This window comes from Mobula hypostoma, chromosome 20 (assembly GCF_963921235.1).
Source record: "Mobula hypostoma chromosome 20, sMobHyp1.1, whole genome shotgun sequence".
NCBI lineage: Eukaryota > Metazoa > Chordata > Chondrichthyes > Myliobatiformes > Myliobatidae > Mobula > Mobula hypostoma.
Genome location: NC_086116.1, coordinates 3,511,818 through 3,539,769, shown reverse-complemented (window position 1 = coordinate 3,539,769; position 27,952 = coordinate 3,511,818). Strand labels below are relative to the sequence as shown.

General features: G+C 43.4%; 1 protein-coding gene across 4 annotated transcripts in view; it reads left to right on the top strand.

The window, feature by feature from the left end:
* cdk17 (cyclin dependent kinase 17) overlaps positions 1–27,952 on the top strand; it is a 233,546-nt gene that overhangs the window by 145,961 nt on the left and 59,633 nt on the right. For all 4 annotated transcript variants that reach the window (XM_063072254.1, XM_063072253.1, XM_063072251.1 and 1 more), the window contains one exon: positions 24,728–24,853. In XM_063072254.1, the coding sequence (XP_062928324.1) occupies positions 24,728–24,853 (126 nt within the window). The remainder of the gene's footprint in view (positions 1–24,727; positions 24,854–27,952) is intronic.

Here is a 27,952-nt window from a genome sequence, read left to right as displayed (position 1 = left end):
AAAAGAATGAGCTATTCTGTCTTTGCGGTGAATGTTAAAGCCATCGGTCTGAAATGGTGGGGGACAGCTGTGTATCCTTGAAGCGATATACACAGCAGTCCCTGATGCCTCTCTGGTACAGCAATCTTGCTCTGAGGTCCTTGTTTTATTTTGCAGAAACTACATTAGCCAGCAGAATAGCTGGGAATGGGTGTGTAAGGCCTCAGCATTTCAATCATACCTGTAAACAAACATGCCATCCCTACTTTTGTTTTCTTACACGGAACTGCACTCGCAACCTTAGTCTGAAATACTAGATAGGTTGAATTCGAGTATCAATAGATTTTTCAAACATCTTAAAACAATGCTTCTTACTGAAGTACAGATGGCTGTGCCTGTGGTTTTCAGCTGTAGTAGTCCTAAACAGGAAAATTTGATGATTCCCATCAGAACTGCACACAGAGTTGCCACTTATCGGCACCATCTTAACCATACTCTGTGCTGCTTTAAGAGTCAAGAACAATTAAACACAGCTCTAACAAGATAAGCCTTGAATGTGCGGTGATGATGATGCATTAAATATATTCATGCATGTTATTAATATCTCAGCCTTCAAGTGCTTGACATCTTGACCCCCAGCATCAAAATACAGAAACTCGGCTTTCAGCAAAATAGCATGTTTAATTCTATGTCCACTATGATTTTATACTGAAAAATATGAACAAATCAAAAGTAACTAGCAAGCTTGAATAGAGTTATTCAGCCACCAGCATGAAAACAGGCCATGCAATCCACCAAATGTACATTGACCAGTGGGCATCCATCGATAATTAATATCACCTCTCAGCTCTTAGTCTATAACCTTGTTTGCCTGGGCAATTCAGATGCTAATCCGGACCCTGTTTAAATACTATCATTCAGTCACAGAGTTACATAGGACTCTGTGTCCTTCAGTCCAACTTTCCCATCCTACCAAGAAACCTTTTTCTGCTAATTCCTGCATTTGGCTCATATCCCGTTGTTCATTTCTATTCATGTCTAAATGCTTTGTAACTGCTGTGATTGCACCCCTCTTTTTACCACCTCTCTTAGCTTGTTGTATATACCATCACATTCTGTATGGTAAACTTGCTCCTCAGATCTCCTTTAAATATTTTCCCTCTCACTTCTAATTTGTACCACCTAGTGGGAATAAAAGAATCCTTTTCTGGTTGGCTGCCAGTGTTCCCCAGGGGTCAGTGTTGGGACCGCTTCTTTTTTATGCTATATATATATCAATGATTTAGATAATGGAATAGATAGCTTTTTTGCCAAGTTTTGCAGATGCTACAAAGATTGGTGGAGAGACAGGTACTGTTGAGGAAACAGGAATTGCAGAAGGACTTAGACAGATTAGGAGAATGGGCAAGAAAGTGGCAAATGAGATACAATGTTGGAAAATGCATGGTTATGCACCTTGGAAGAAGAAATAAATGTGCAGACTATTTTCTAAATGGGGAGAAAATCCAAAAATCTGAGATACAAAGGGACTTGGGAATCCTTGTGCAGAACACCCTAAAGGTTAACTTTCAGGTTGAATCATTGATGAGGAAGGCAACTGCAATGTTAGCATTCATTTCAAGAGGTCTAGAATCCAGGAGCAGGGATGTGATGCTGAGGCTTTGTAAGGCAGTGGTAAGACCTTACCTTGAGTATTATGTTTAATATTGGGCTCCTCATCTAAGAAAAGATGTGCTGTCCTTGGAGAGGGTCCAGGGTCAGTTCACAAGGATGATTCTTGGAATGAAAGGCTTATCATATGGGGAATGTTTGACGGCTCCAAGCCTGTACTGACTGGAATTTAGAAGGATGGCGGGGGGGGGGGTGGGTCTCATTGAAACTTTTCAAATGTTGAAAGGCCTAGATAGAGTAGATGTGGAGAGAATGTTTCCCATGGTGGGAAACAAGAGAGCACTGCTTCAGAGATGAGAAATTTCTTTTGTCCGAGGGTAGTGAATTTGTGGAAATTGTTACCTCAGGCAGCTGTAGAGGCCAGGTCATTAGGTGCTTTTAAGGCGGAGATTGATAGGTTCTTGATTGGCCATAGCATCAGAAGTTATGGGGAGAAGGCTGCGGAGACGGGCTGAGGAGGCGAATAAAAAAGGATCAGCCATGATTGAATGGCAGAGCAGATTTGATGGGCCAAATGGCCTGATTCTGCTCCTATGCCTATAGTCTAATTTAAGACTCCCCTATCCTTGCAAAAAGATTGTGACTCTCTCCATATTTTTTATCAACCTCTATAAGTCACATCTCAGTTTCATGTGCTCTAGTGAGAACAATCCTAGCCAATCCAATCTCTCCTTGTAACTAAAGCCCTCTGTTGCTAGCATAATTTCTCATTATTGTTGTTCTGAAGTCTTTACCCTTTGTTTTCTTCCTTTGTACCATAATGTAACTCAAAAGTGTTTTCATATGCTTTACAGCAAAAGTAGACTTAAGTCCACCCAGTGAATTGGTGTAATGTTAAAAGTTATTTCAAAGGTTTCCCCCATGTCTATCCAGTATCTCTCCAGTGGAGCTGGACATTACATTTGAGCCACAAGATGATGTCTCCCACCCAGGGTATCTATGTAGAAATTTTGTCCAAGATTTAGTCAAAATGAGGCAAAAAGATCAAAAAATATTTACAAAATGTTTTCAGGTTAATCAAATTAAAGTGTAAAATAAGAATTCTGAGGTAAGATATTTGGGATAAGTTTTGTACAATTAGGAAAAACTGACTTTTTCCAGAAGAAAAAGTTTGAAATATTTTGCTCAATATCAAGACAGATCATGCCAAAGGACTACTAACTAACTCACTTGTCAATTATCAAAGTAAAATGTGTAGACTAAAAATCGCCTACTGACTGAAATCTACAACCGAAAAAGAAAGCAACATCTCTGGATGTTGAAAATTTTGGTGTGTATCTCATTTTCCAGCCACTATGAACTGTATTATCAAGGAGGTTTTATATATAATGACTATGAAGATGTAATTGTTTACAAACATTTTACATACTGTAAACAGATTAATATGCAGGATGAATGTACAAATTGAAATATTTTCAGATTTATTTATCATATATGCATCAAAGCATAAAGTGAAATACTTTGTTTGCGTTAGCAGCCAGCACACCCAAGGATGTACTCAAACCAGCCCTTAAACGTCTTCACATTCTGGCGCCAACATAGCATGGCCACAGTGCTCGGCAAAACAACTCAAGCAGCAACAGGAACAATAATAGTAGAAAAAGCAATAGCAAATCAGGCCTCTTTTCCATCCCTCCTACTCTCTCACTCATGCACCCAGAAAGACTTCCAGCCATAGGACAGGCTGCCTCCAGGTCTTCTGTCATTGCCCCAGATTCTCAGCCTTGTAGATGTATGGTTTTCATCTTTGGACTTCACCCCAGGACACTGATCACGGGTTTGACCTTCAGACCCTGACTTCCAGATTCTCACAGACCTCCGGCCCTCGTGACTCCTTCAGACTTCCACCTTCAGCTTTGCCCTCCAGACTGTCAGGTTTGACGTTTGGGCCTCTACTTCCAGATTTGCACGGATTTCAACTTCCAGATTCACTCACAACTCTGACCCTAGTGACTTGGGGGATCCCAGCACTCGTGACTCTCATACCTGTCTCTGACCTGTGGATCACTGGTCTCCTCAGTGCCTGTGGTACAACTTCTGAGATCACTGACATTCAACCACAGAGCATTTTGACATGGACACAAACCCCTGTGTAGACTCTTCATGTATTACTTCTGACTTTTAACACCCCATCCTTGTCCCTAAACTCTAACCCGATCCCTAACTCCCCCCTCTGTCACCAAAACCATCCCTATGAACTTAAAAAAAAACCAACAACTATGTTTGATCCATGACATCAGACATTGCAGCTTGGCCGGAAGATCAAGATGTCATAAATTTTAAAAATAATTCGTGAGCAATTAATTCTTGGGCCAGCAAAATGTAGTTCATTGACGCTATTTGTCTCAAATATATCTTCAAGATGGCGCCAGCAAACAAATGACCAATGGTGATATCTTACAGTTTACGAAACTACTACTTTTACTTCTTCTTTCAAATATAATTTAACTATAAAGATCTGTGCAATTGGAACCTGTGATTTACATTTTGATAGTATGTTATTGGGCCAATTGAGCGATCTTGCACTTTGCCATTTCTGAGGGAGTTCGATGAGGTTTGGAGCAGGGTGTGCAGCCTGGAAGCCAAGAGACAGGGCACGAGCCCATGATCAACTCCATCGCTTTTCTCCAACTGAGGCCTCAAGCAAGGTTGAAGTTGACGAAGTCAAGAGTGGAGTACGGGTGGATGTCTGTCTGCATTTGACTGGTCTTCCTCTCCCTCGCGCTAGCTGCTGTTGGAGAAAAGTGCAGAAGTCTTGCGATCCACGTTATAAGGATTGATCAGCGAGGCTTTGGACTTGTTTTAGGGGACTTTGAGATTCATGTTGCACGTGTGTCTGGAATCTAGTTACTCTTTTTTTGCTTTTTTTTAAGCAGTTTGAATGGGAGCGATCAATGCAGACAAGGGCACTTCACCAAGGAATGGCCCTGCGGCCTGCGGTGAGCTAGTGGTGTAGCACTGAACTGACTAAGCTGAATACTACTGGACTCCTGGTTTGATTTGATATTCTATGTGTTATGCACTCACTTTTTGCCGTTTGCACAATTTGTTCTTTTTTTGTGTGTTGGGTGTTTGATGTTTTCTTCAATGGGTTCCATGGTTTTTCTTTTTTTCATGGCTGCCTGCAGAAGGGTGAATCTTAGATATGTTCTGTATACATACTTTGATAATGTATTTTGCATCTTTGAACTTTGAAGTTTGTAATTTGTGCTTATAAAATAGGCTGCCCAGTATTAATACTAACCACATTATTCTGAAAGATGGATGAGTAATGCAAGTTACAAAAAAGTAGCCATGCTAAATAGGCACAAATGCAAGAAAAGGCAGCAGTGTTGCAATGGTAGAGCTGTTGTCTCATAGCTCAAGTGAACGGAGTTCAATCCTGACCTCCAGTGCTGTCTGCGTAGAGTTTATATAATCTCCCTATGAAAGCATGGGCTTTCTCCCCACATCCCAATGATGTACAGGTTCATAGTTTATTTCACCACTGTAAACTACCCATATAGAAACATAGAAACATAGAAAATAGGTGCAGGAGTAGGCCATTCGGCCCTTCGAGCCTGCACCGCCATTTATTATGATCATGGCTGATCATCCAACTCAGAACCCAGCCTTCCCTCCATACCCCCTGACCCCTGTAGCCACAAGGGCCATATCTAACTTCCTTTTAAACATAGCTAATGAACTGGCCTCAACAGTTTGCTGTGGCAGAGAATTCCACAGATTCACCACTCTCTGTGTGAAGAAGTTTTTCCTAACCTCGGTCCTAAAAGGCTTCCCCTCTATCCTCAAACTGTGACCCCTCGTTCTAGACCTCCCCAACATCGGGAACAATCTTCCTGCATCTAGCCTGTCCAATCCCTTTAGGATCTTATACGTTTCAATCAGATCCCCCCTCAATCTTCTAAATTCCAACGAGTACAAGCCCAGTTCATCCAGTCTTTCTTCATATGAAAGACCTGCCATCCCAGGAATCAATCTGGTGAACCTTCTTTGTACTCCCTCTATGGCAAAGATGTCTTTCCTCAGATTAGGGGACCAAAACTGCACACAATACTCCAGGTGTGGTCTCACCAAGGCCTTGTACAACTGCAGTAGTACCTCCCTGCTCCTGTACTCGAATCCTCTCGCTATAAATGCCAGCATACCGTTCGCCTTTTTCACCGCCTGCTGTACCTGCATGCCCACTTTCAATGACTGGTGTATAATGACACCCAGGTCTCGTTGCATCTCCCCTTTTCCTAATCGGCCACCATTCAGATAATAATCTGTTTTCCTATTTTTGCCACCAAAGTGGATAACTTCACATTTATCCACATTAAATTGCATCTGCCATGAGTTTGCCCACTCACCCAACCTATCCAAGTCACCCTGCATCCTCTTAGCATCCTCCTCACTGCTAACACTGCCACCCAGCTTCGTGTCATCCGCAAACTTGGAGATGCTGCATTTAATTCCCTCATCCAAGTCATTAATATATATTGTAAACAACTGGGGTCCCAGCACTGAGCCTTGCGGTACCCCACTAGTCACCGCCTGCCATTCTGAAAAGGTCCCGTTTATTCCCACTCTTTGCTTCCTGTCTGCTAACCAATTCTCCACCCACACCAATACCTTACCCCCAATACCGTGTGCTTTAAGTTTGCACACTAATCTCCTATGTGGGACCTTGTCAAAAGCCTTTTAAAAATCCAAATATACCACATCCACTGGTTCTCCCCTATCCACTCTACTAGTTACATCCTCAAAAAATTCTATGAGATTCGTCAGACATGATTTTCCTTTCACAAATCCATGCTGACTTTGTCCGATCATTTCACCGCTTTCCAAATGTGCTGTTATCACATCCTTGATAACTGACTCCAGCAGTTTCCCCACCACCGACGTTAGGCTAACCGGCCTATAATTCCCCGGTTTCTCTCTCCCTCCTTTTTTAAAAAGTGGGGTTACATTAGCCACCCTCCAATCCTCAGGAACTAGTCCAGAATCTAACGAGTTTTGAAAAATTATCACTAATGCATCCACTATTTCTTGGGCCACTTCCTTAAGCACTCTGGGATGCAGACCATCTGGCCCTGGGGATTTATCTGCCTTCAATCCCTTCAATTTACCTAACACCACTTCCCTACTAACATGTATTTCGCTCAGTTCCTCCATCTCACTGGACCCTCTGTCCCTTACTATTTCTGGAAGATTATTTATGTCCTCCTTAGTGAAGACAGAACCAAAGTAATTATTCAATTGGTCTGCCATGTCCTTGCTCCCCATAATCAATTCACCTGTTTCTGTTTGCAGGGGACCTACATTTGTCTTTATCAGTCTTTTCCTTTTTACATATCTATAAAAGCTTTTACAGTCCGTTTTTATGTTCTCTGCCAGTTTTCTCTCATAATCTTTTTTCCCCTTCCTAATTAAGCCCTTTGTCCTCCTCTGCTGAACTCTGAATTTCTCCCAGTCCTCAGGTGAGCCACTTTCTCTGGCTAATTTGTATGCTACTTCTTTGGAATTGATACTATCCCTAATTTCTCTTGTCAGCCACGGGTGCACTACCTTCCTTGATTTATTCTTTTGCCAAACTGGGATGAACAATTGTTGTAGTTCATCCATGCAACCTTTAAATGCCTGCCATTGCATATCCACCGTCAATCCTTGAAGTGTCATTTGCCAGTCTATCTTAGCTAATTCATGTCTCATACCTTCAAAGTTACCCCTCTTTAAGTTCAGAACCTTTGTTTCTGAATTAACTACGTCACTCTCCATGTTAATGAAGAATTCCACCATATTATGGTCACTCTTACCCAAGGGGCCTCTCACGACAAGATCGCTAATTAACCCTTCCTCATTGCTCAAAACCCAGTCCAGAATAGCCTGCTCTCTAGTCGGTTCCTCGACATGTTGGTTCAAAAAACCATCCCGCATACATTCCAAGAAATCCTCTTCCTCAGCACCTTTACCAATTTGGTTCACCCAGTCTACATGTAGATTGAAGTCACCCATTATAACTGCTGTTCCTTTATTGCACACATTTCTAATTTCCTGTTTAATACCATCTCCGACCTCACTACTACTGTTAGGTGGCCTGTACACAACTCCCACCAGCGTCTTCTACCATGTAAGTACATGGTAGAATATCAGGAGAATAGGTTACATGAAAAATAGTAGGGGAGTAGGATTGCTCTGTGAGCTTGCTTCCAATGTTGTAAGAAAAATATGATACCTTTCTTATAGAGAAGTCATGCCCTCTCGTACTAGGGAGCCTAGTATGAGAGAGCATGACTTAAGGATTGAAGGGCGCCCATTCAGAACAGAGATGCGAAGAAATTTTTTTAGCCAGAGGGTGGTGAATCTATGGAATTTGTTGCCACGGGCAGCAGTAGAGGCCAAGTCATTGGGTGTATTTAAGCCAGAGATTGATAGGTATCTGAGTAGCCAGGGCATCAAAGGTTATGGTGAGAAGGCGGGGGAGTGGGACTAAATGGGAGAATGGATCAGCTCATGATAAAATGGCGGAGCAGACTCGATGGGCCGAATGGCCGACTTCTGCTCCTTTGTCTTATGGTCTTATGGTCTAAATCAATGTTGCGGACCTGGGTTCTACATAAAATGTGGAAGACTTATGGCAAAGATGGCATTGTTATTGCTTAACTGGCATCATATCCTTAGTGCTCTTAATTGATCAGTGCTGATCAACTGCTGGAGTGTTCACTGAGATCTTCAACTTCTCACTGCAGCAGTCAGAGGTACCCACCTGCTTTAAGCAGGCTTTAATTATACCGATGGCACATGGCCAAGTGGTTAAGGCATTCGACTAGCGATCTGAAGGTCGTGAGTTCGAGCCCCAGCCGAGGCAGCGTGTTGTGTCTTTGAGCAAGGCACTTAATCACACATTGCTCTGCAACAACACTGGTGCCAAGCTGTATGGGTCCTAGTGCCCTTCCCTTGGACAACACCAGTGTCGTAAGAGAGGGGAGAGTTGCAGCAGGGGCAGCTGCTGGTCTCCCATACAACCTTGCCCAGGCATGCGTCCTGGAGAGTGAAGACTTTACAGGCGCAGATCCATGGTCTCGCAAGACTTTAACTTTCACTTTAAAATTATACCGATACCTAAGAAAACAGTGATAACTTGCCTCAATGACTATCGTCTAGTAGCACCTGCATCCACAGTGATGAAATGTTTTGCGAGGTTGGTGATGTAGTGTATGAACTGCTACCTGAGAAGCAACTGAACCGCTCCAATTTCCCTACTGGTATAACAAGCCCATAGCAGATGCCATTTCATTAGCTTTTCACTCAAGCCTGGAACATCTGGACAGCAAAGATGTATACATCAGGATGTTCTTTACCGACTGCAGCTTGGCATTCAATACTCTCAACCCCTCCCAATTAATCAATAAGCTCCAAGACTTTGCCCTCAATACCTCCTTGTGTAATTGTATCCTGGATTTCCTCACTTGCAAACCCTAGTCTGTTTGGATTGGCAACAACATCTCCTCTACAAACTCCATCAGCATAGGTACATTACAATGCTGTGTGCTTAGCCCCCTGCTGTATTCACTTTACACTTGTGACTGTGTGGCTAAGCACAGCTCCGATGCCATTTTCAAGTGACTGATGATACCACTGTCATAGGGCAAATCAAAGGTGGTGATGAATTGGCATGTAGGATGGAGGTTGAAAATCTGGCTGAATGGTGCCACAACAACCACCTCTTACTCAATGTCAGCAAGACCGAGTTCATCATTGATGTCAAAAGAAGGAAACCAGAGGTCCATGAGACAGTCCTTATCAGAGGATCAGAGGGCCTGCCCTGGGTCCGACATGTAAGTGAAATTATGAAGAAAGCACAGCAGCACCTCTCCTTCCTTAGGATGTTGTGAGGATTCAGCATGACATCTATAACTAACAAGCTTCTATAGATATGTGGTGGAGAATATGTTGACTGGTTGCATCATGGCCTGATGTGGAAATACCAATGCCCTTGAATGGAAATTCATACAAAAAATAGTGGATATAGCCCAGTCCATCATAGGTAAAGCCCTCCCTACCATTGAGCACATCTACAGAGTGTTGTCGCAGGAAAGCAGCATCCATCATCAGGGACCCCACCACCCAAGTCATGCTTTCTCCTCACTGCTGCCATCAGGAAGAAGATACAGGAGCCCCAGGACTCACCATTGAAATGTGACAACATTAGCTGATTACTGTTTAAATTCCACTGTAAATGTTCTACTAAATCAACAAGTTTTATCCTTTTGATGTTTTTTCCCTCAGCCTGGTACTCACTTATTTCCAAGTTTTCTGGCTGTTATTGGATATAGCTGCTCAACAGCAGCAGAGTGTAATGTGTAATTTGCTACAAAATCAATTATTCAGTGACTTTAATAATTTGAACCATATTTTAACAGAGTGCACTCTGAAGCTAAAATATAAAGCCTTTGCTGCCCTCATGTGTTGAATTTTAATTTAAAAATACTGGATTTGTTATATTGTTTCTTTTCATGTCCAAGTAAACCATTGCTAAAGGAACACACATAAAAGTTGCTGGTGAATGCAGCAGGCCAGGCAGCATCTCTAGGAAGAGGTACAGTCGGCGTTTCAGGCCGAGACCCTTCGTCAGGACTAACTGAAGGAAGAGTTAGTAAGAGATTTGAGACGGGGAGGATGAGATCTGAAATGTTAGGAGAAGACAGGAGGGGGGAGGGATGGAGCTGAGAGCTGGAAAGTTGATTGGCAAAAGGGATACAAGGCTGGAGAAGGGAGAGGATCATGGGACGGGAAGCCTTGGGAGAAAGAAAGGCGAGGGGAGCCCAGAGGATGGGCACGGAGTTATAGTGAGAGGGACAGAGGGAGAAAAAAGAGAGAGGGAAAAAATATATATAAATAAATAAACAAATAAGGGATGGGGTACGAAGGGGAGGTGGGGCATTAACAGAAGTTAGAGAAGTCGATGTTCATGCCATCAGGTTGGAGGCTACCTAGACGGAATATAAGGTGTTGTTCCTCCAACCTGAGTATGGCTTCACCTTGACAGTAAAGGAGGCCGTGGATAGACATATCAGAATGGGAATGGGATGTGGAATTAAAATGTGTGGCCACTGGGAGATCCTGCTTTCTCTGGCGGACAGAGCGTAGGTGTTCAGCAAAACAGTCTCCCAACCTGCGTCGGATCTCGCCAATATATAGAAGGCCGCATAGGGAGCACCGGACGCAGTATATCACCCCAGCTGACTCACAGGTGAAGTGTCGCCTCACCTAGAAGGACTGTCTGGGGCCCTGAATGGTGGTAAGGGAGGAAGTGTAAGGGCACGTGTAGCACTTGTTCCACCTACAAGAATAAGTGCCGGGAGGGAGATCGGTGGGAAGGGATGTGGGGGAGGGGAACGAATGGACAAGGGAGTCGCGTAGGGAGCAATCCCTGCAGAAAGGAGAAAGGGTGGGGAGGGAAAGATGTGCTTAGTGGGGAGATCCCGTTGGAGGTGGTGGAAGTTACGGAGAATTATATGTTGGACCCAGAGGCTAGTTGGGTGGTAGGTGAGGACAAGGGGAACCCTATTCCTAGTGGGGTGGGGGGGAGGATAGTGTCAGAGCGGATGTGCGTGAAATGGGAGAGATGCGTTTGAGAGCAGAGTTGATGGTGGAGGAAGGGAAGCCCCTTTCTTTAAAAAATGAAGATATCTCCTTCGTCCTGGAATGAAAAGCCTCATCCTGAGAGCAGATGTGGTGGAGGCAGAGGAATTGCGAGAAGGGGATGGCCTTTTTTCAAGAGACAGGGTGGGAAGGAGGAATAGTCCAGGTAACTGTGAGAGACCATAGGCTTATAGTAGACATCAGTAGATAAGCTGTCTCCAGAGATAGAGACAGAAAGATCAAGAAAGGGGAGGGAGGTGTTGGAAATGGACCAGGTAAACTTGAGGGCAGGGTGAAAGTTGGAGGCAAAGTTAATGAAGTCAACGAGCTCAGCATGCGTGCAGGAAGCAGCGCCAATGCAGTCGTCAATGTAGCGAAGGAAAAGTGGGGGACGGATACCAGTATAGACTTGGAACATGGACTGTTCCACAAAGCCAACAAAAAGGCAGGCATAGCTGGGACCCATACGGGTGCCTATGGCTACATCTTTAGTTTGGAGGAAGTGGGAGGAGTCAAAGGAGAAATTATTAAGAGTAAGGACTAATTCCGATAGATGGAGCAGAGTGGTGGTAGAGGGGAACTGGTTAGGTCTGGAATCCAAGAAGAAGTGGAGAGCTTTGAGACCTTCCTGGTGGGGGATAGAGGTATATAGGGACTGGACATCCCATACCATCACCAACTTTTCAGCTCAGAGGATCTCTCATCCACTGCTACCAACCTTATAGTTCCCACACCCCGCACTTCCCATTTCTACCTCCTACCCAAGATCCACAAACCTGCCTGTCCAGGTAGACCCATTGTCTTGGCTTGCTCCTGCCCCACCAAACTCATTCCTGCATACCTTGACACTGTTTTATCCCCCCTTGTTCAATCCCTTCCTCCCAATGTTCGTGACACTTCTCACGCACTGAATTTTTTCAATGATTTTAAGTTCTCTGGCCCCCACCGCTTTATTTTCACCAATTTTAATTCCACGTCCCATTCCCATTCTGATATGTCTATCCATGGCCTGCTATACTGTCAAGATGAAGCCACACTCAGGTTCGAGGAAGAACACCTTATATTCCGTCTCGGTAGCCTCCAACCTGATGGCATGAACATTGACTTCTCTAACTTCCGTTAATGCCCCACCTCCCCTTTGTACACCATCCCTTATTTATTTATTTATTTTCTCCCTTTTTTTTTTCTCCCTCTCCCTCTCACTATAACTCCTTGCCCATCCTCTGGGCTCCCCTCCCCTTTCTTTCTCCCTAGGCCTCCCGTCCCATGATCCTCTCCCTTCTCCAGCTTCGTATCCCTTTTGCCAATCAATTTTCCAGCTCTTAACTCCATCCATCCCCCTCCTGTCTTCTCCTATCATCTCTGATCTCCCCCTCCCCCTCTCAAATCTCTTACTATCTCTTCTTTCAGTTGGTCCTGACGAGGGGTCTCGGCCCGAAACGTTGACTGTACCTCTTCCTATAGATGCTGCCTGGCCTGCTGCATTCACCAACTTTTTTTATGTGTGTTACTTGAATTTCCAGCATCTGCAGATTTCCTCATGTTTGCGTTTTTAAATTACAGCACTGTAGTTTACTGCACCTCGGCAAATATAGGCAGTTGTCGTGACTATGGTTTTACATGCAGTCATTCTGTTTGTGCAGCAATTGTACCATTTCATTGACTTGAATATACAGCTACAGTGACACTTTTATCTCTGAAGTTAGAAGTGATTGGAAGATCATCGCCTTATAGCAGATGTAATGTACAAATATGCTCCATTCAGGATCATCTGCTTCTTGTGCTACAGATGATCCCAGTCTATTATTCTAGGCAATGATTTGAACTTCTTCATTGGTATGGCTGAACAACTTCGCAGAGACATCAGCAAATTTGATTCTTTGCAGCTTCTACCATCCACAGTGACATCGCTCCACCAGCCACATCTTCCCCTCCCCTCCCTTCTTCACTGTCTCCAGGGATCACTCTCTGTATGACTCTGTTATGCATTCATCTCTTGCCAACCAAGCCCCTCCGTTCCCAATTACTCTACCCTGTAACCACAATGGGTGTGATATCTACTTCCTTCCTCACCATCATTCGGGACCCTAAACAAGTGAGGAGGTCCTTCACAAGGGAAACCCATGGCATTTATTGCATCTGATGCTTCTGCTACAGACACCTCTACATCAGTGATACTGGACACTGATTGTGGACCAATTCAAGCATCTTTACTTTGTTCACCTTCCAACTTGGATCTCCTGATGGCCAGTTATTTTAATTCTCCTTCCCATTCTCATACCAACATGTCTGTCTAGAGCTTCCCTTTAGTGCCAAGTTGAGGCAAGATGCAAATTTAAGGAACAACACCACATCGTCCATTTGGGTAGGTTTCAACCTGGCAGCATGAGCTTCCAATAACACTCCCCTCTATTCCTTTTCATTTCTCTGTCTCCTCTTAATCCACCTTGGCACTCAAGCCCCATCTGTTTCTCCTACCCCCCCCCCCACCTCCGTCCGTCTGCTCATCACCCACACATTCTTCTGCTGGTTTCCTTCCCCACCTGTGTCTTTTTATTCATTGCTGTACCTTCCTCTCCTATCAAGTTGCGTCATCTTCAACCCTTTGTTGCTTCCACTGTCTCCTCACAGCCCTTGAAGCCTTTTTCTACTCTCTTCCCTCCCTCATCTGCTTATCACCACTATCACCTGCATTTGCCAGCTCATCCTCTACCCCTTCCTTTTTATACTGGCTATCTCTCCTCTTTCTCCCAGACTAGATGATGAGTCTCAACCTGAAACGTCAACTGTTTATTTTCTTCCATAGATGCTGCCTGACCTGCTGAGTTACTGCAGTGCATTGTGTTGCTTCAGATTTCAGCATTTGCAGTCTCTTCTACCTCTTGATACAATTTTTGAAGCGCTAATTCGGATAGAAAAAGGTGCAAAAATGACAATACTTCAGCAATCCTGCAGGTGGCGTATGGGCTCAATACACAAGTGGGTCAATCCAGTCCAAATTAGATTTCTTCCTGTCCAGTATTATGCCATTGTTCTTTGATGAAAAGAAATAGAAACTGAACATCAAACTGCTCATCTCAGAAAGCATCATGGAACACAAGGAGCTTATGCACTTCTTTGATTCCTCAAAGCACTGTTGAGAAGCGATCAATGTGAATATTAAAAGGTTCTTCATAAACAGAGTCAGAGTGGATCACGCCAAGTCAAGGAAAAAAAGAGTAGTCTACGCTTGTGGTCAACCGAAGTGGCTGTTGAGAAGGGGCTTCAAGAGGTCAGAATCAGGTTTAATACCACTGGTGTATGTCGAGAAATGTGTTGTTTTGTAGCAGCAGTACACTATAGATTATAATTATATATATTTCAAAAAATAAGTGGATAGTGCAAAAAGAGAGAGGAAACAATAATGAGGTAGTGTTCACAGATTCACTCTCCATTAAGAAATCTGATGGCGGAAGGGAAGAGGCTGTTCCTGAAGAGTTGAGTGTGTGTCTTCCGGCTCCTGTACCACCTCCTCGATGATAGCAATGAGAAGAGGGTATGTACTGAGTGATGGGGTCCTTAACAATAGATACCGCCGTTTTGAAGGATTGCTTTTTGAAGGTGTCCTGAATGCTGGGGAGGCTAGTGCTCGTGATGGCTGAGGTTACAACTTTCTGCACCTTTTTCCGATCCTGTGCATTGGCCCCTCCATACCACACAGTGATGCAACCAGTTAAAATACTCTCCATAGTACATCTGTAGAAATTTGCAAGTGTTGGTGACATATCAATTATCTTCAGACCCCCAAAGAAATATAGCCGTTGCTGTCCCTTCTTTGTAATTGCATCAACATAATGGCTCAGGATAGATCCTCCAAGATGTTGACACCCAGGAACTTAAAACTACTCACCCTTTTCACTTCTGATCCCTTGATGAGGTCAAGTGTGTGTTCCCTCAACTTCGCCTTCTTGAAGTTCACAATTAATTCCTTGGTCTTATTGACATTGAGTGCAAAGTTGTTGCTGTAACACCACTCAGCTAGCTGATCTCTCTCACTCCCGTACACCTCCTCGTCAGCATCTGAAATCTTGCCAGCAATAGTGTTGGCACATTTATATTTGGTGTTTGAGCTGTGCCGAGCCACCCAATTGTGGGTGTGGAGAGAGTAGAACCATGAGCCAAGCACGCATCTTTGAGGTGCACCAGTGTTAATTGTCAGCAAGGAGGAGATGTTATTTCTCATCTGCACAGATGGTGGTGTCCCAGTGAGGAAGTCAAGGATCCAGTTGCAGGGGCAGATACAGAGGCTCAAGCTTTGGAGCTTGTTATTTAGAACTGAGGGTACGATTGTTTTGAAGGCTGAGCTGTAATCAATAAACAGCAGCTTAATGTAGGTATTACTATTGTTCAGGGGATCCAAGGCCGAGTGGAAAGCCAATAAGATTGATCAGCTGTAGACCTGTTGTGACAATAGGCAAATTCCAGCGGATCCAGGTCCTTAGGCAGTAGTTGAATCCAGCTATGACCAACCTCTCAAAGCCCTTCATCATAGCGGTTGTGAGTCCAGCTGGGTGACAGTTGTTGAGACAGCTCTTCTTGGGCACTGGTATGATGGCCACCATTTTGAGGCAGGTGGGAACCTCCAACTGCAGCAGTGAGAGATTTGAAGATGACCTTGAACACTCCCACCATTTAGTTGGCACAGGTTTTCAGAGCCCTACCAGGTACACCACCAAGGCCTGACACCTTGTGAGCGTTCACCCTCTTGAAAGATGTTCTGATGTCATCCTCCAAGACAGCGATCATAGGATTACCAGATGCTGCGGGCATTTTCATAGTTGTACTTTTATTCTGCCATTGAGAGCACGCATAAAGGGCGTTGAGCTCATCTGGGAGTGAAGCATTTCAGCCATTCATAATGTTAGGTTTTGCTCTGTAGGAAGTAATGGCCTGCTTGTGCTGATGTGCATCTGATTCCTTCTCTGCCCTCAACTGGAATTGTTTTTCACTCTTAAGATGGCCTTCCATAGGTCATACTTGGACTTCTTGTATAGATCTAGATCACCGGCCTTGAATGCCACAGATCTAGCACTCAACTGACTAAAAATCTCCTGGTTTCATCCACTGCTGTTGATTGGGTATGTCTAGTATGTACTCGAAGGTACACAGTCATCCACACAGATTTTGATGAAGTCGGTGACAACTGCGGTGTATTCATTCAGACTGGGAAGATGAATCCCTGAATATTGTCCACTCCACCAACTCAAAGCAGTCCTTTAGGCACACTTCCAACTCCCTTGATCTTACTTTCTTGGTCCTCACCACTGGTGCCGCAGTCTTTAGCCTCTTGCCTATATGCTGGGAGTAGAAGTACAGCCAGGTAATCGGACTTTCCAAAGTGCAAGCATGGGATGGCACAGTAAATGTTATTGATGGTGGTTTAGCAGCAGTCAAATGTGATGGCTTCTCTGGATCCACAAGTAATATGTTGGTGATTGTTGTTCAGAGACTTTTTCAGCTGGCCTGGTTAAAATCCTCCACAATGATAGGGAGTATGCTGTTTTGTGTCTGCTGTTTACGGATCTTTGTTCCTCCAGTGCTTGCCTGACATTAGCCTGATATGGAATGTACACCGCTGCCAGGATGATGGCGGAAAACTCCCTTAGCAGAAGCAGATAAAAAGGACAACATTTGAACTCCAAGTGTTCTGGATCGGGTGAGCAAGACTGAGACAGAACTGCTACGCCAGCTCCAACACCATATACAAATTTGCTGATGAAACCACTGCTATGGGCCTTAACAAAGGTGGTGAAGCATCAGCATACAGGAGTGAGATTGAAAATTAGCTGACTGGTGTAATAACAACAACCTCTCACTCAATGTCAGTAAGACCAAGGAACTGATCGTAGATCGAAGAAGGAAACCAGAGGTCCATGAGCCAGTACTCATCAGAGGATCAGAGGTGGAGAGGGTCAGTAACTTTAAATTCCTGAGAGTCACTCTCTCAAGGGACCTGTCCTGGATCCATCATATAAATATAATTGCAAAGAAAGCACTACAGCACCTCTACTTCCTCAGAAGTCTGCAGAGATTCAGCATATCATCAAAAACCTTGGCAAACTTATATAGATGTGTGTTGACTGGCTGCATTATGGCCTGGTGTGGGAACACCAATGCCTTTGAGCAGAAAATCCTACGAAAGGTAGTGGATTTGGCCCAGTTACTAATGGGTAAATCCCTCCCAACCATTGAGCACATCGACATGAAACGTTGCTTTAGAAAGGCAGCATCCATCATCAAAGATCCTCACCATCTAAGCCATGCTCTTTTCTTGCTGCAGCCATCAGGTAGATGGTACAAGTAACTCAGGACTTGTTCCACCAGGTTCAAGAACATTTAACACTCCTCAACCATCAGACTCTTGAACAAAAGGGGAAAACTACACTCATTGTATTTCTGGTGTTCCTGCAACTGATGGTCTTACTTTCAGTACAGGAAAAGAATCTCAGGGTTGTACGTGCTGATGTGTATGCCCTCTGATAATAAATTTTACTTTGAACGTCTGTGAACCACGATGAGTTAATTATAAAGCATACTCCATCCTCTCAGTAAGACTGAGCTGTCCTGCCTCTACAGTGAATGGTGAAACTATCGCGCTGCAGCACCGCATCTGAAATGGCGGGGGATAGCCATGTTTCCGTGAAGCAAAGTACACAGTAGTCCCTGTTGTCCCTCTGGTACAGCAATCTTGCTCTGAGGTCTTTAATTTTATTTTCAAAAGACTGTACATTTGCCAGTAGGATAATGGGGCTGGAGGTCTAAAGCTTCTGTTTTTCGATCTTACTTGCATCCCAACATGCTTTCCTCACTTCCTTTATCTTAAAGGGGATCTGCAGTCACGACCTGAGTCTGCAGTCCCAGATTTGTCGACCTTTGAGTATCGATAAATTTTTTAAAAACATCTTAAAACAATGTTGCATACGGTAGTATCCATGGCTGTGACTGTGGATTTCAGGCGTAGTAGTCCTAAGCAGAAGTATTTGATAATTCCCATCAGAGCATCGTGCAGTGAGTCACCCCTTGTGGTAAAGAGCCAGGAAGCCTTGCTCTTTGCTCCAACAGTCTCCAAGATCATTATCAGATCACATATGCTTATGTTTCTTCCAAAATGTTTAGAAAGAGCCCTAGAGAAGAACAGGGATTTCTAGCATCTTTGCAACCTGAGATTTTAAGGATCTGCAAATTCTTCTCTGCCAGACTTTGATCTGAAGCACTGTCTCCCAGAACCTTTTGAAATAATATCAGGAAATGCTGAGAACACTCAGCCTCATCTGTAAACATTAAAGACACTGCAGTATTAACTCTGCCTTTCTTTTCTAGAGATGTTGCCTGACCTGTTGAGTGTTTCTAGCATTTTCTGTTTTCATTTTAGATTTCTAGCATCTGCAGTTCTTTAATTACTGGAAGTTTCTGTCTTTGATCTTGGAGGTTTAAGATGACCTCATAATGGAAAATCTAGAACAATTGTTGATCCAGGGCTAGTTCATTCCTTCAAGACAAGTAAAAACACCTGGAAGCAATGGCTGTCAGTTGAGTTCTGCTTGAGACTGAGATTAGAATAGACCAGACCTCCTCAATGTGTCATCAAAGGACATCATCACCCAGATCTACAAGCCAGGGAAAAGGAGAAAGGCATCCAAAAAGTTGACCCATCTCACTGTCAAATGTGGATTATGGGATTCAATCCAAGATCATTGCTAGTTGAGTCAAGTCTTCTGGATCTGATTTACCTGAACCCGACCTGTACTATTTTTCAGGAATACCTCAAACAACTTTGTGCTGAACAAGGGGTACTCACTTCGTCAGCTTGTTCCTGTCCTGGGCACCAGCACATACGTGCAATTATGAAGAAAGCACGGCAGCGCTTCTACTTCCTTAGAGTTTGCAAAGATTCAGCATGTTATCTAAAACTTTTGACAAACTTTTGTAGATGTGTGGTGGGGTGTATATTGACTGGCTGCATCACAACCTGATATGGAAATACCAATATCCTTGAATGGAAACTCATACAAAAAGTAGTGGATATGACCCAGTCTATCATGGGTAAAGCCCTCCCCACCATTGATCACATCTACGTGGAGCATTGTCGCAGGAAAGCAGCATCCATCATCAGGGTCTCCAACCACTCAGGTCATGCTGTCTTCTCACTGCTGCCATCAGGAAGAAAGAAGAGAAGCCTCAGGACTCATACCACCAAGTTCAGGAACAATTATTATTCCTCAACCATCAGGCTCTTGAACGAAAGGGGATAACTCAACCTGTGGACTCACTTTCGTGGACTCACTTTCAAGGACTCGTATCATTTTATGTCATGTTCTCGATATTCATTGCAACACATAAAATGCTGGAGAACTCAGCCGATCAGGCGGCATCTATGGAAAACAGTAAACAGTTGACATTTTGGGCCAAGATCCTTCTTCAGGACTAGAAAGGAACGAGAAAAGACTTCTCCCCTTCCTTTCCAGTCCCGAAGAAGGGTCTCAGCCTGAAACATCAACTGTTTACCTACTAAGTTTCTCCATCATTTTGTGTGTGTGTGTGTGTGTGTGTGTTTGGATTTCCAGCATCAGCAGATTTTCTCGTGTTCTTGATATTTATCGTTATTTATTTATATGTGTGTGTGTGTGTGTGTATGTATTTGCACAATCTGCTGTCTTTTGCACACTGGTTGAATGCCCAAGTTGGTGCGGTCTTGAATTGAATCTATTATAGTTATTCTATTACGGATTTATTGAGTGCTCGCAAGGAAATGAATCTCATTGTTGTATGTCGTGACATATATGTACCTTGATAATAAATTTGCTGTGAACTTTGAAGGCCTTTAATGGAATGTAAATAATCATGCATGTAAATAATGATTATGCTGTCCAAAAGGGACTTAGTAGAGGAATCTTTAATTGGTTATGACTGATTTGCGCACTAATCAAGGAGTAGAAAGTATCCCAACCAAATCTATATTTAGGGAAGGTCATCCTCTCTCCTCTGTTGTATTTTTTTGTTGCATAAAGCTTTTCACCAAGTTAATAAGGAATACAGGTGACCATCTTAGACAGTGGGGTTATGATTTTGCACTTTATCATTTAGCTGACCTGCACTTTTTAGGTAGCTTTTATATTTTATTTTTCATTATCATTGTTTTATCTAATTCTAGTTCAATGCACTGTGTAATGATTTGATCTGTTTAAATAGTATGCAAGACAAGCTTTTCACTGTATCTTGGTACATGCGACAATAATAAACCACAACCAGTGTTCTATGGTAGTTGGTTATTTTTCTGTCCTGCCAGCTGACAAGTGATTTGGAAGAGCCAGGACAAGCACCAACAAATAGGCAAAGTGCATAAATAAGGGAAGAAAAGGAACAGCACCCATTCTAAATAACAGGAAAGGGCCTCATCTTCAGGTGCAAGATGTTCCTAGTTTTGTTGTACTTGATGCTGGGGTGTGATATCCACTGTATCAACTTCCATATCACCTGAAGTTTTCTTTCTGTTCCACCTGGAACTGAAAAATGGAACCCTGATGTGTAAATCTTAAGAAAAGGGGAAAATGTACCTAATTCTGCTCCTATATCTTATGGTCTTGTGTTTTGGGTTGGGTCCTTTCATCAATTCCTCAGAGACAGACAAAGGATCACATTAAGGGAGGCCTTCTTGTCATTGTATAAAAATTAGTTCAAGTATTTGTTAAATGGACCATTTGCATGCAATATATAATTGATTACATAATGGCATCTAAAAAAACTGTAAATAACATAAATAAGGGAACATAACATAAACAAGTCTTGCCGAAGGTTTTGGCTCGAAACATCGACTGTACTCTTTTCCTAGGTGCTGCCTGGCCTGCTGAGTTCCTCCAACTTTTTGTGTGTGTCGCTACAAATAATTAACTTATTATGAAAATGTTGACTTGAAGGTTCTGCTTTATCTAAAACAGAAAATTTTAAGTATTTATTAAGGTACAGTGGATAACCATGCACAATCTCCCTCCTTAGCATGGAGTGCAAGATATCCTTTTTGGTGCATGCGAGAATGCTGACCTCTTACTTAATGGAGAACCACTATATCAACACGTCCATCCAGAAAGCTGGCTTCCTGGGTTTTTCTGGGTGACGGAACATACCTCAATAATCAGCCAATTGATCCACGAGGCCAGGCAGAAGAAAGGTGACCTAACGGTTGTTTGGTTAGACCTAGACAACAACTACACATTAATTCCACACTTCCTAATCCAGGGTTGGCCTGGATCACTACCATATCCCGCCAGTAATGCACAACATGATCACCAGCTACCTCGGAGGGTTAAGCTATGTTTCTCTTCAGCCCACTTTACAACCAGGTGGGAAGACCTCCAAAAAGGGATTCCAACCGGCTGTATCATCTCCCCGATCTTGTTTGTCGTGGGTATGAATCCCCTCATATCAGCAGCAGCAGACGTAACCCAAGGCCCAGTATTGGAGCCCGCATCCAACCAGCAATATGGGGGTTCATGGATGGCATCACAGTAATCACTTTAGCCCATGTCCAAGCAGGATGGGTATTGGAAACCCTGGACAACATAGCTACTTGGGCTAGGATGACCTTTGAGGCCAGGAAGTCTAGATGCATGGTGATCAAAAAGGGCAAGGTTACAAGAAGTTCAGTCTTCAAGTACAGGGAGAAGTCATTTCATCGATAGAGGACAACCCAGTAAAGTGGTTTAATGCAGCAATGACAGACAGTGCCAACATCACCAACACTATAAAGCAGACTGAAGTGTGGCTGAAGAAGATCGACAAAACTGGTAAACTTAAGACATGGCTGTACCAACATGGTCTTCTACCAAGACTGCTCTGGCTTTTCACAGTGTATGAGTTCCCCATGACCGCTGCAGAAGGCATCAAGAGGAAAGTGAACAAGTGCCGACGGAGATGGCTAGGGATTCCCCAAAGTTTTTCTTCAGTGGGGCTCTACATGTCATCAGTAATGGAGGAGTTCAAGGTGGCAAAGTGTAGAGTTGTGCTAACACTGAACATGATATTCATGTCTCTGATGATTAAAGCTTCTGAAACAAGGGAGAAAGGTAAAAAATTATGTACAAAGATGTAGGACAGAGTTAGAGAAGCATTTTCCTCCAGAGGGTTTGAGGCTGATAAAAGAAAATTGCATCTTTAATTGAATCCAAAATAAAAGATTTTATTAGCCTGGGTAACCCAAAGCTTGGTCAATTAGCAGGTATGAAGGACGATTTTGAAAGGCAAGGTTCAGAAAAGGTTTACCCGACACGAGCCTGGATGGATAAGAACATAGAACGTTGTCTAATCAACACACATCAAAATTGCCAGGCTGCTGCGTTCACCAGCAATTTTGATGTGTGTTGCTTGAATTTCCAACATCTGCAGAATTCCTTGTGTTTACATTGTCTAATGTTGGCTTAATGGAATGTAGATGCACAAAAAGCTAGCACTGGGACAAAAATGTTTTAGCTAGAATTTAGCTGAAATGTGTTTATAAAGATAGGGAGGAATATGATGACAAAGATGTTGGAGTAACAGGACAAATGAAAGCCATGAATGATGATAGTTATCTGGAATGAATTAACTGACAAGTAAGGCTTCATATGCAATAGGATGAAGAGGCAGAGTTTGAATGAGCTGAAGTTTATGGATGATAAGAGCCTTATAAGAAGACTTCCTTAGCACTCAAGTGAAGATGTCAAGGGAACGAATCAGGATTTTGATAGCAGATGAGCAAAAAGAATAGCAGAAGTGGGATTGGTCAAGCAGGTTTAAATTGTTTGGCTGAGTGACAGAAGAGAAAACTATCTAGAAAAGGATGGTGAAATTGCACTTAAATAATAAACTGTAATGTGTTTAATATTTATATTTGAGTTGGAAAGTATTTAAAGACACTTGACAAAATATTTAAGGAAAGGAAAATAAGAAGGAAACAGTTGTTTAGAGAGGTAAACCCAGACCTAAGGATATTTGATCGAAAGTACAGCTTCCAGTGGAGTGGTTATGTTTGCTGATGATCAGGGGCCAAAGCAGTTAGGAGCACAGATACTGTGGCATGAGTAGAGGGATGGAGAAGACTACAGAAATGGATTACTGGCGGCCTGAAATGATAGCTGAGTGAAATGTAGGGTTAATTGTGAGGAAGCAACATTTGAAGATAGGATGAGGGTAATGGCTACACTTCGTCTAAAGCTGAGCTGAGAAAAAACAATCCTCACTTAAAGGTTCCCACCTATGTTTGTGACATGAACATTGACTTCTCTAACTTCCGCTAATGCCCCACCTCCCCCTCGTACCCCATCCATTATTTATTTTTATACACACATTCTTTCTCTCACTCTGCTTTTTCTCCCTCTGTCCCTCTGACTATACCCCTTGCCCATCCTCAGGGTTTCCCTCCACCCCCCTTGTCTTTCTCCCTGGGCCTCCTGTCCCATGATCCTCTCATATCCCCTTTGCCAATCACTTGTACAGCTCTTGGCTCCATCCCTCCCCCTCCTGTCTTCTCCTATCATTTTGGATCTCCCCCTCCCCCTCCCCCTCCCACTTTCAAATCTCTTACTAACTCTTCCTTCAGTTAGTCCTGACGAAGAGTCTCGGCCTGAAACATCGACTGTACCTCTTCCTAGAGATGCTGCCTGGCCTGCTGCATTCACCAGCAACTTTGATGTGTGTTGCTTGAATTTCCAGCATCTGCAGAATTCCTGTTGTTTGAGCTTATATTCCGTCTGGGTAGCCTCCAACCTGATGGCATGAACATTGACTTATCTGATTTCTGTTAATGCCCCTCCTCCTGTTCTTACCCCATCGCTTATTTATTTATTATTTTTTCCTTTTTTTTCTCTCGCTTTCTCTCTCTGTCCCTCTCACAATATCTCCTTGCCTGCTCTCCATCTTCCTCTGGTGCTCCCCTCCCCCTTTCTTTCTCCCTAGGCCTCCGGTCCCATGATCTTCTCCCTTCTCCAGCCTTGTATCCCTTTTGCCAATCAACTTTCCAGCTCTTAGCTCTATCCCTCCCCCTCCTGTCTTCTCCTATCATTTCTGATCTCCCCCTCCCCCTCTCAAATCTCTTACTATCTCTTCTTTCAGTTAGTCCTGACGAAGGGTCTCGGCCCGATACGTCAGCTGTGCTTCTTCCTATGGATGCTATCTGGCCTGCTGCTTTCCACCAGCATTTTGTGTATGTTGCCTGAATTAAAGGTTGTTAGATAAGCTTTCAACTGATGGGTAATAAAAAGGTTGGGAAGATAGTTTTAAGGAGCATCATCAGCCTAGATGTAAAAAATGTAAAGAAGGCAGCAAGAGATTTCACTAAATGTATAGATAATAAAGAGATTTGATTGGATGTTTCAAGGAAGGGGAAACTATTCAGATATTCAGTTGGGTAAATGATTGCATTGTTTCTTTTATTTTTCAGGATGTCAATAAACGGCTGTCGTTACCTGCTGATATTCGGTTGCCTGATGGATATTTGGAAAAACTGCAGATGAGCAGCCCACCTTTTGACCAGCCAATGAGTAGAAGATCTCGCAGAGCATCTTTGGTAAATTCCCTTTGCTGCTGATTATTTTCGATCATTTCTAGTCCAAGAAAGCTTAGGTTAAGTTTTGACAACTGTTTCTTTTATTTAAAGTGGTACAGCTAGCAATGATGCAGCTGCCTCATAGAGTCAGATACCCAAGTTCAATCCTCTCCTTGGGTGCTGTTTATGTGACTTTTTGATGTTCTTCCTGTACCTAAGTTTCTTCTGGGTGCTCTGGTTTCACATCCTAAAGACATCGATTTTATAGGTTAATTAGTCACTACAATGATCGAAACTAGGGGAACTGTTGTAAGTGTGGAGGAAACAAAAATAGGATTAGTGTAAATGGACAAATTCTGCAGATGCTCGAAATCCAAAATAACACACGCAAAATGGTGGAGGAACTCAGCAGGCCAGGCAGCATCAATGGCACCAAATGCTGGAGGAACAGATGCTGCCTGGCCTGCTGAGTTCCTCCAGCACTTCATGTGTGATTGCTTTGGGGTTCCAGCATTTGCAGGTTTTCACATGTCTGTGATAATAATACTATGCTGCTACGTCTCTTTGAGGGATGCCTACCCTGAAGAAGTTAAAATCTTCCCTTCAGTGGGAGTTTAGTGAACCCTCTCTCACTATTCCCCCTCTGTGATCTCTGCTGCCCTCCAACTCTTCAACCATGTGCTCACCCACACCCACCACCATAGTCACATATCCTTCTTGGGAACCTGACTTCACCACCATCTTGTGCCACATGGCTTCCAGATCCATTTTCAGGCTTCTTGGTTCAGACCCACTGAAGACCCCAGTACTCACATTCAATTGACTGCTTCTCCCTCCGTGTTCTTCGTGCCACCCTTTCCACCATGAGCAGATATCTGGTACCCTGTACGAGTCGCTGCCACAGCTCCAGGATTTTCTCTCCTCTGCATGCGATGGACCTCTCCAATACTTTATTCTCCACCAGGTCCACACATTCAATTTGCCTTTTCGTGTCCAACAAGGATCGGAAGATAATCTGTCTGCAGATTGCAGACCCCACTATCTCCAATGTCATCAGCTCTGGATGCCCCCAGACCACGATCCCTGCTGCTGACCTTGATTCCATAGGATGCCCCAGATTATGAATCCCTCCGAATCCAGTACCAGCCCCGAAGGCTCTGGACACCTCCATACCAATGACTAACATTGTCAACCTCAGTTCCAACGATGCCAAGTGGATTCAGAACCCCAATTCCACCACCGTCAATGCTGATTCCCTTGACCCTGGACACGTCAAACTGCTAATTGTGCAACCTCTAACATCAGCTCCAGTCTGGAGCATGTCCAGGCCAAAACTGTACACACTGCTGCTGGAACCCCAGTCTCTCCTTCCCCCACCACCAGTCTGCAATCCCATATCTCAGCATAGATGCTGCCTGGCCTGCTGAATTTCTCCATCATTTTGTGTGTGTTGCCTTAGTGTAAATGGGTAGTTGATAAGAAAGAAATGAAAACATCATTATTCAATCTTTACAGTAATGTGTAGAGCACAATATAAAGATAATCAAATGCAGCTTTTCAAAATTTACAATTAAGTTTGATTAGCACCTAGTTTGAGTGACAAGCAAGTTTAAGTGAACAGCCAAAAAATTAATAATCAAAAGTGTTAAACTTTGGCTTCCTTCACAAATTTGAACACACACAAAATGCTGGAAGAACTCAGTCGGTCAGGTAGCATCTATAGAAATGAGTCCACATTTTGGACTGGAAAAGGGGAAAGACGCCAGAATAAAAAAGTGGGGATAGGGGAAGGACGATAGCCAGAAGGTGATAGCCGGGTGGGTAGGAAAGCTAAAGGGCTGGAGAGGAAGGAATCTGATAGGAGTGGACCATAGGAGAAAGGGAAGGAGGAAGCAGGAGGGCACCCAGGGGGAGGTGATAAGCAGGTGAGAAGAGGTAAAAGGCCAGAGTGGGAGAGGGGAATAGAAGAAAACAGCGGGGGGGGGGTTCTTTTTAAAAATGAAAGGAGAAATCAATATTCATGCCATCAGGTTGGAGGCTACCCAGACGGAACATAAGATATTGTTCCTCCCCCTGAGGGTGGCCTCATCGTGGCACAAGAGGAAGCCGTGGACGGGAATGGGATTCGGAATTAAAATGTTTGGCCACTGGGAAGTTCCTGTTTTGGTGAATGAAGCAGAGGTGCTTGACAAAACGGCCCTCCAAGTTAGGACTACTAGTCTCACCAACGTAGACGCTGCATTGGGAGCATTGAATGTAATGTACAACCCCAGAAGATTTGCAGGTGAAGTGTTGCCTCACCTGAAAGGACAGTTTAGAGCCCTGAATGGAGGTGAGGGAGAAGGTGAATGGGCAGGTGTAGCACTTAGGCCATTTGCAGGGATAAGTGCCGGGAGGGAGACTTTTGGGGAAGGATGTATGGACAAGCTAATCTGAACTGACTCTTCTCACTAGAGTGGTAGTAGGTAAAGAAAAATTACCCTCCACATTCCTATAATAAAGAAGGGAATACAGACAAATACCCTGTTTCAAATTATTGTCTGCTGATTCGCCACAAATATAATTTTGTAGAAGCAGGATTGCATAACTGCAATACTTTTACAAATAATATAGAGCTGATATTCATAAGTAGTAGAAGCAGATGTTGACCACACAGCCCTTCAAACCTGCTCTGCCATTCATCGGGATCATGACTTCTATCCTACCACAGTGGCATATTCTTAAACTTATTGCATATACTTGGATTCACTTAACATATTTTTGATCTGAATCTGATGCTCCTCACTCGTCCAGAATCAAGAATTCCATCAGCTGTGCTGTTGCCCATTTAGCTTATCTATATTCTTTTGAAACTTTGTAGGTTCAGCTGTGTTCATGATCTAGTTTAATATCATCAACAGACTTGAAAATGGTTTATTTGGTTCATTAGCCAAATCATTGTTATACCTTTTTGAATAGCTGGGGCCCCAGCACTGATCCTTGTTTCTCCTCAGTATTCACTGCCTAAGAAGGATGTATTTATTCTCTCCCTTTGCTTATGATATTGGATCGGAAGATGTAAAATCATTGTGGGTAGAGTTAAGAAAAAGTAAAGGATAAAAAAAATTCCTAATGTGAGTT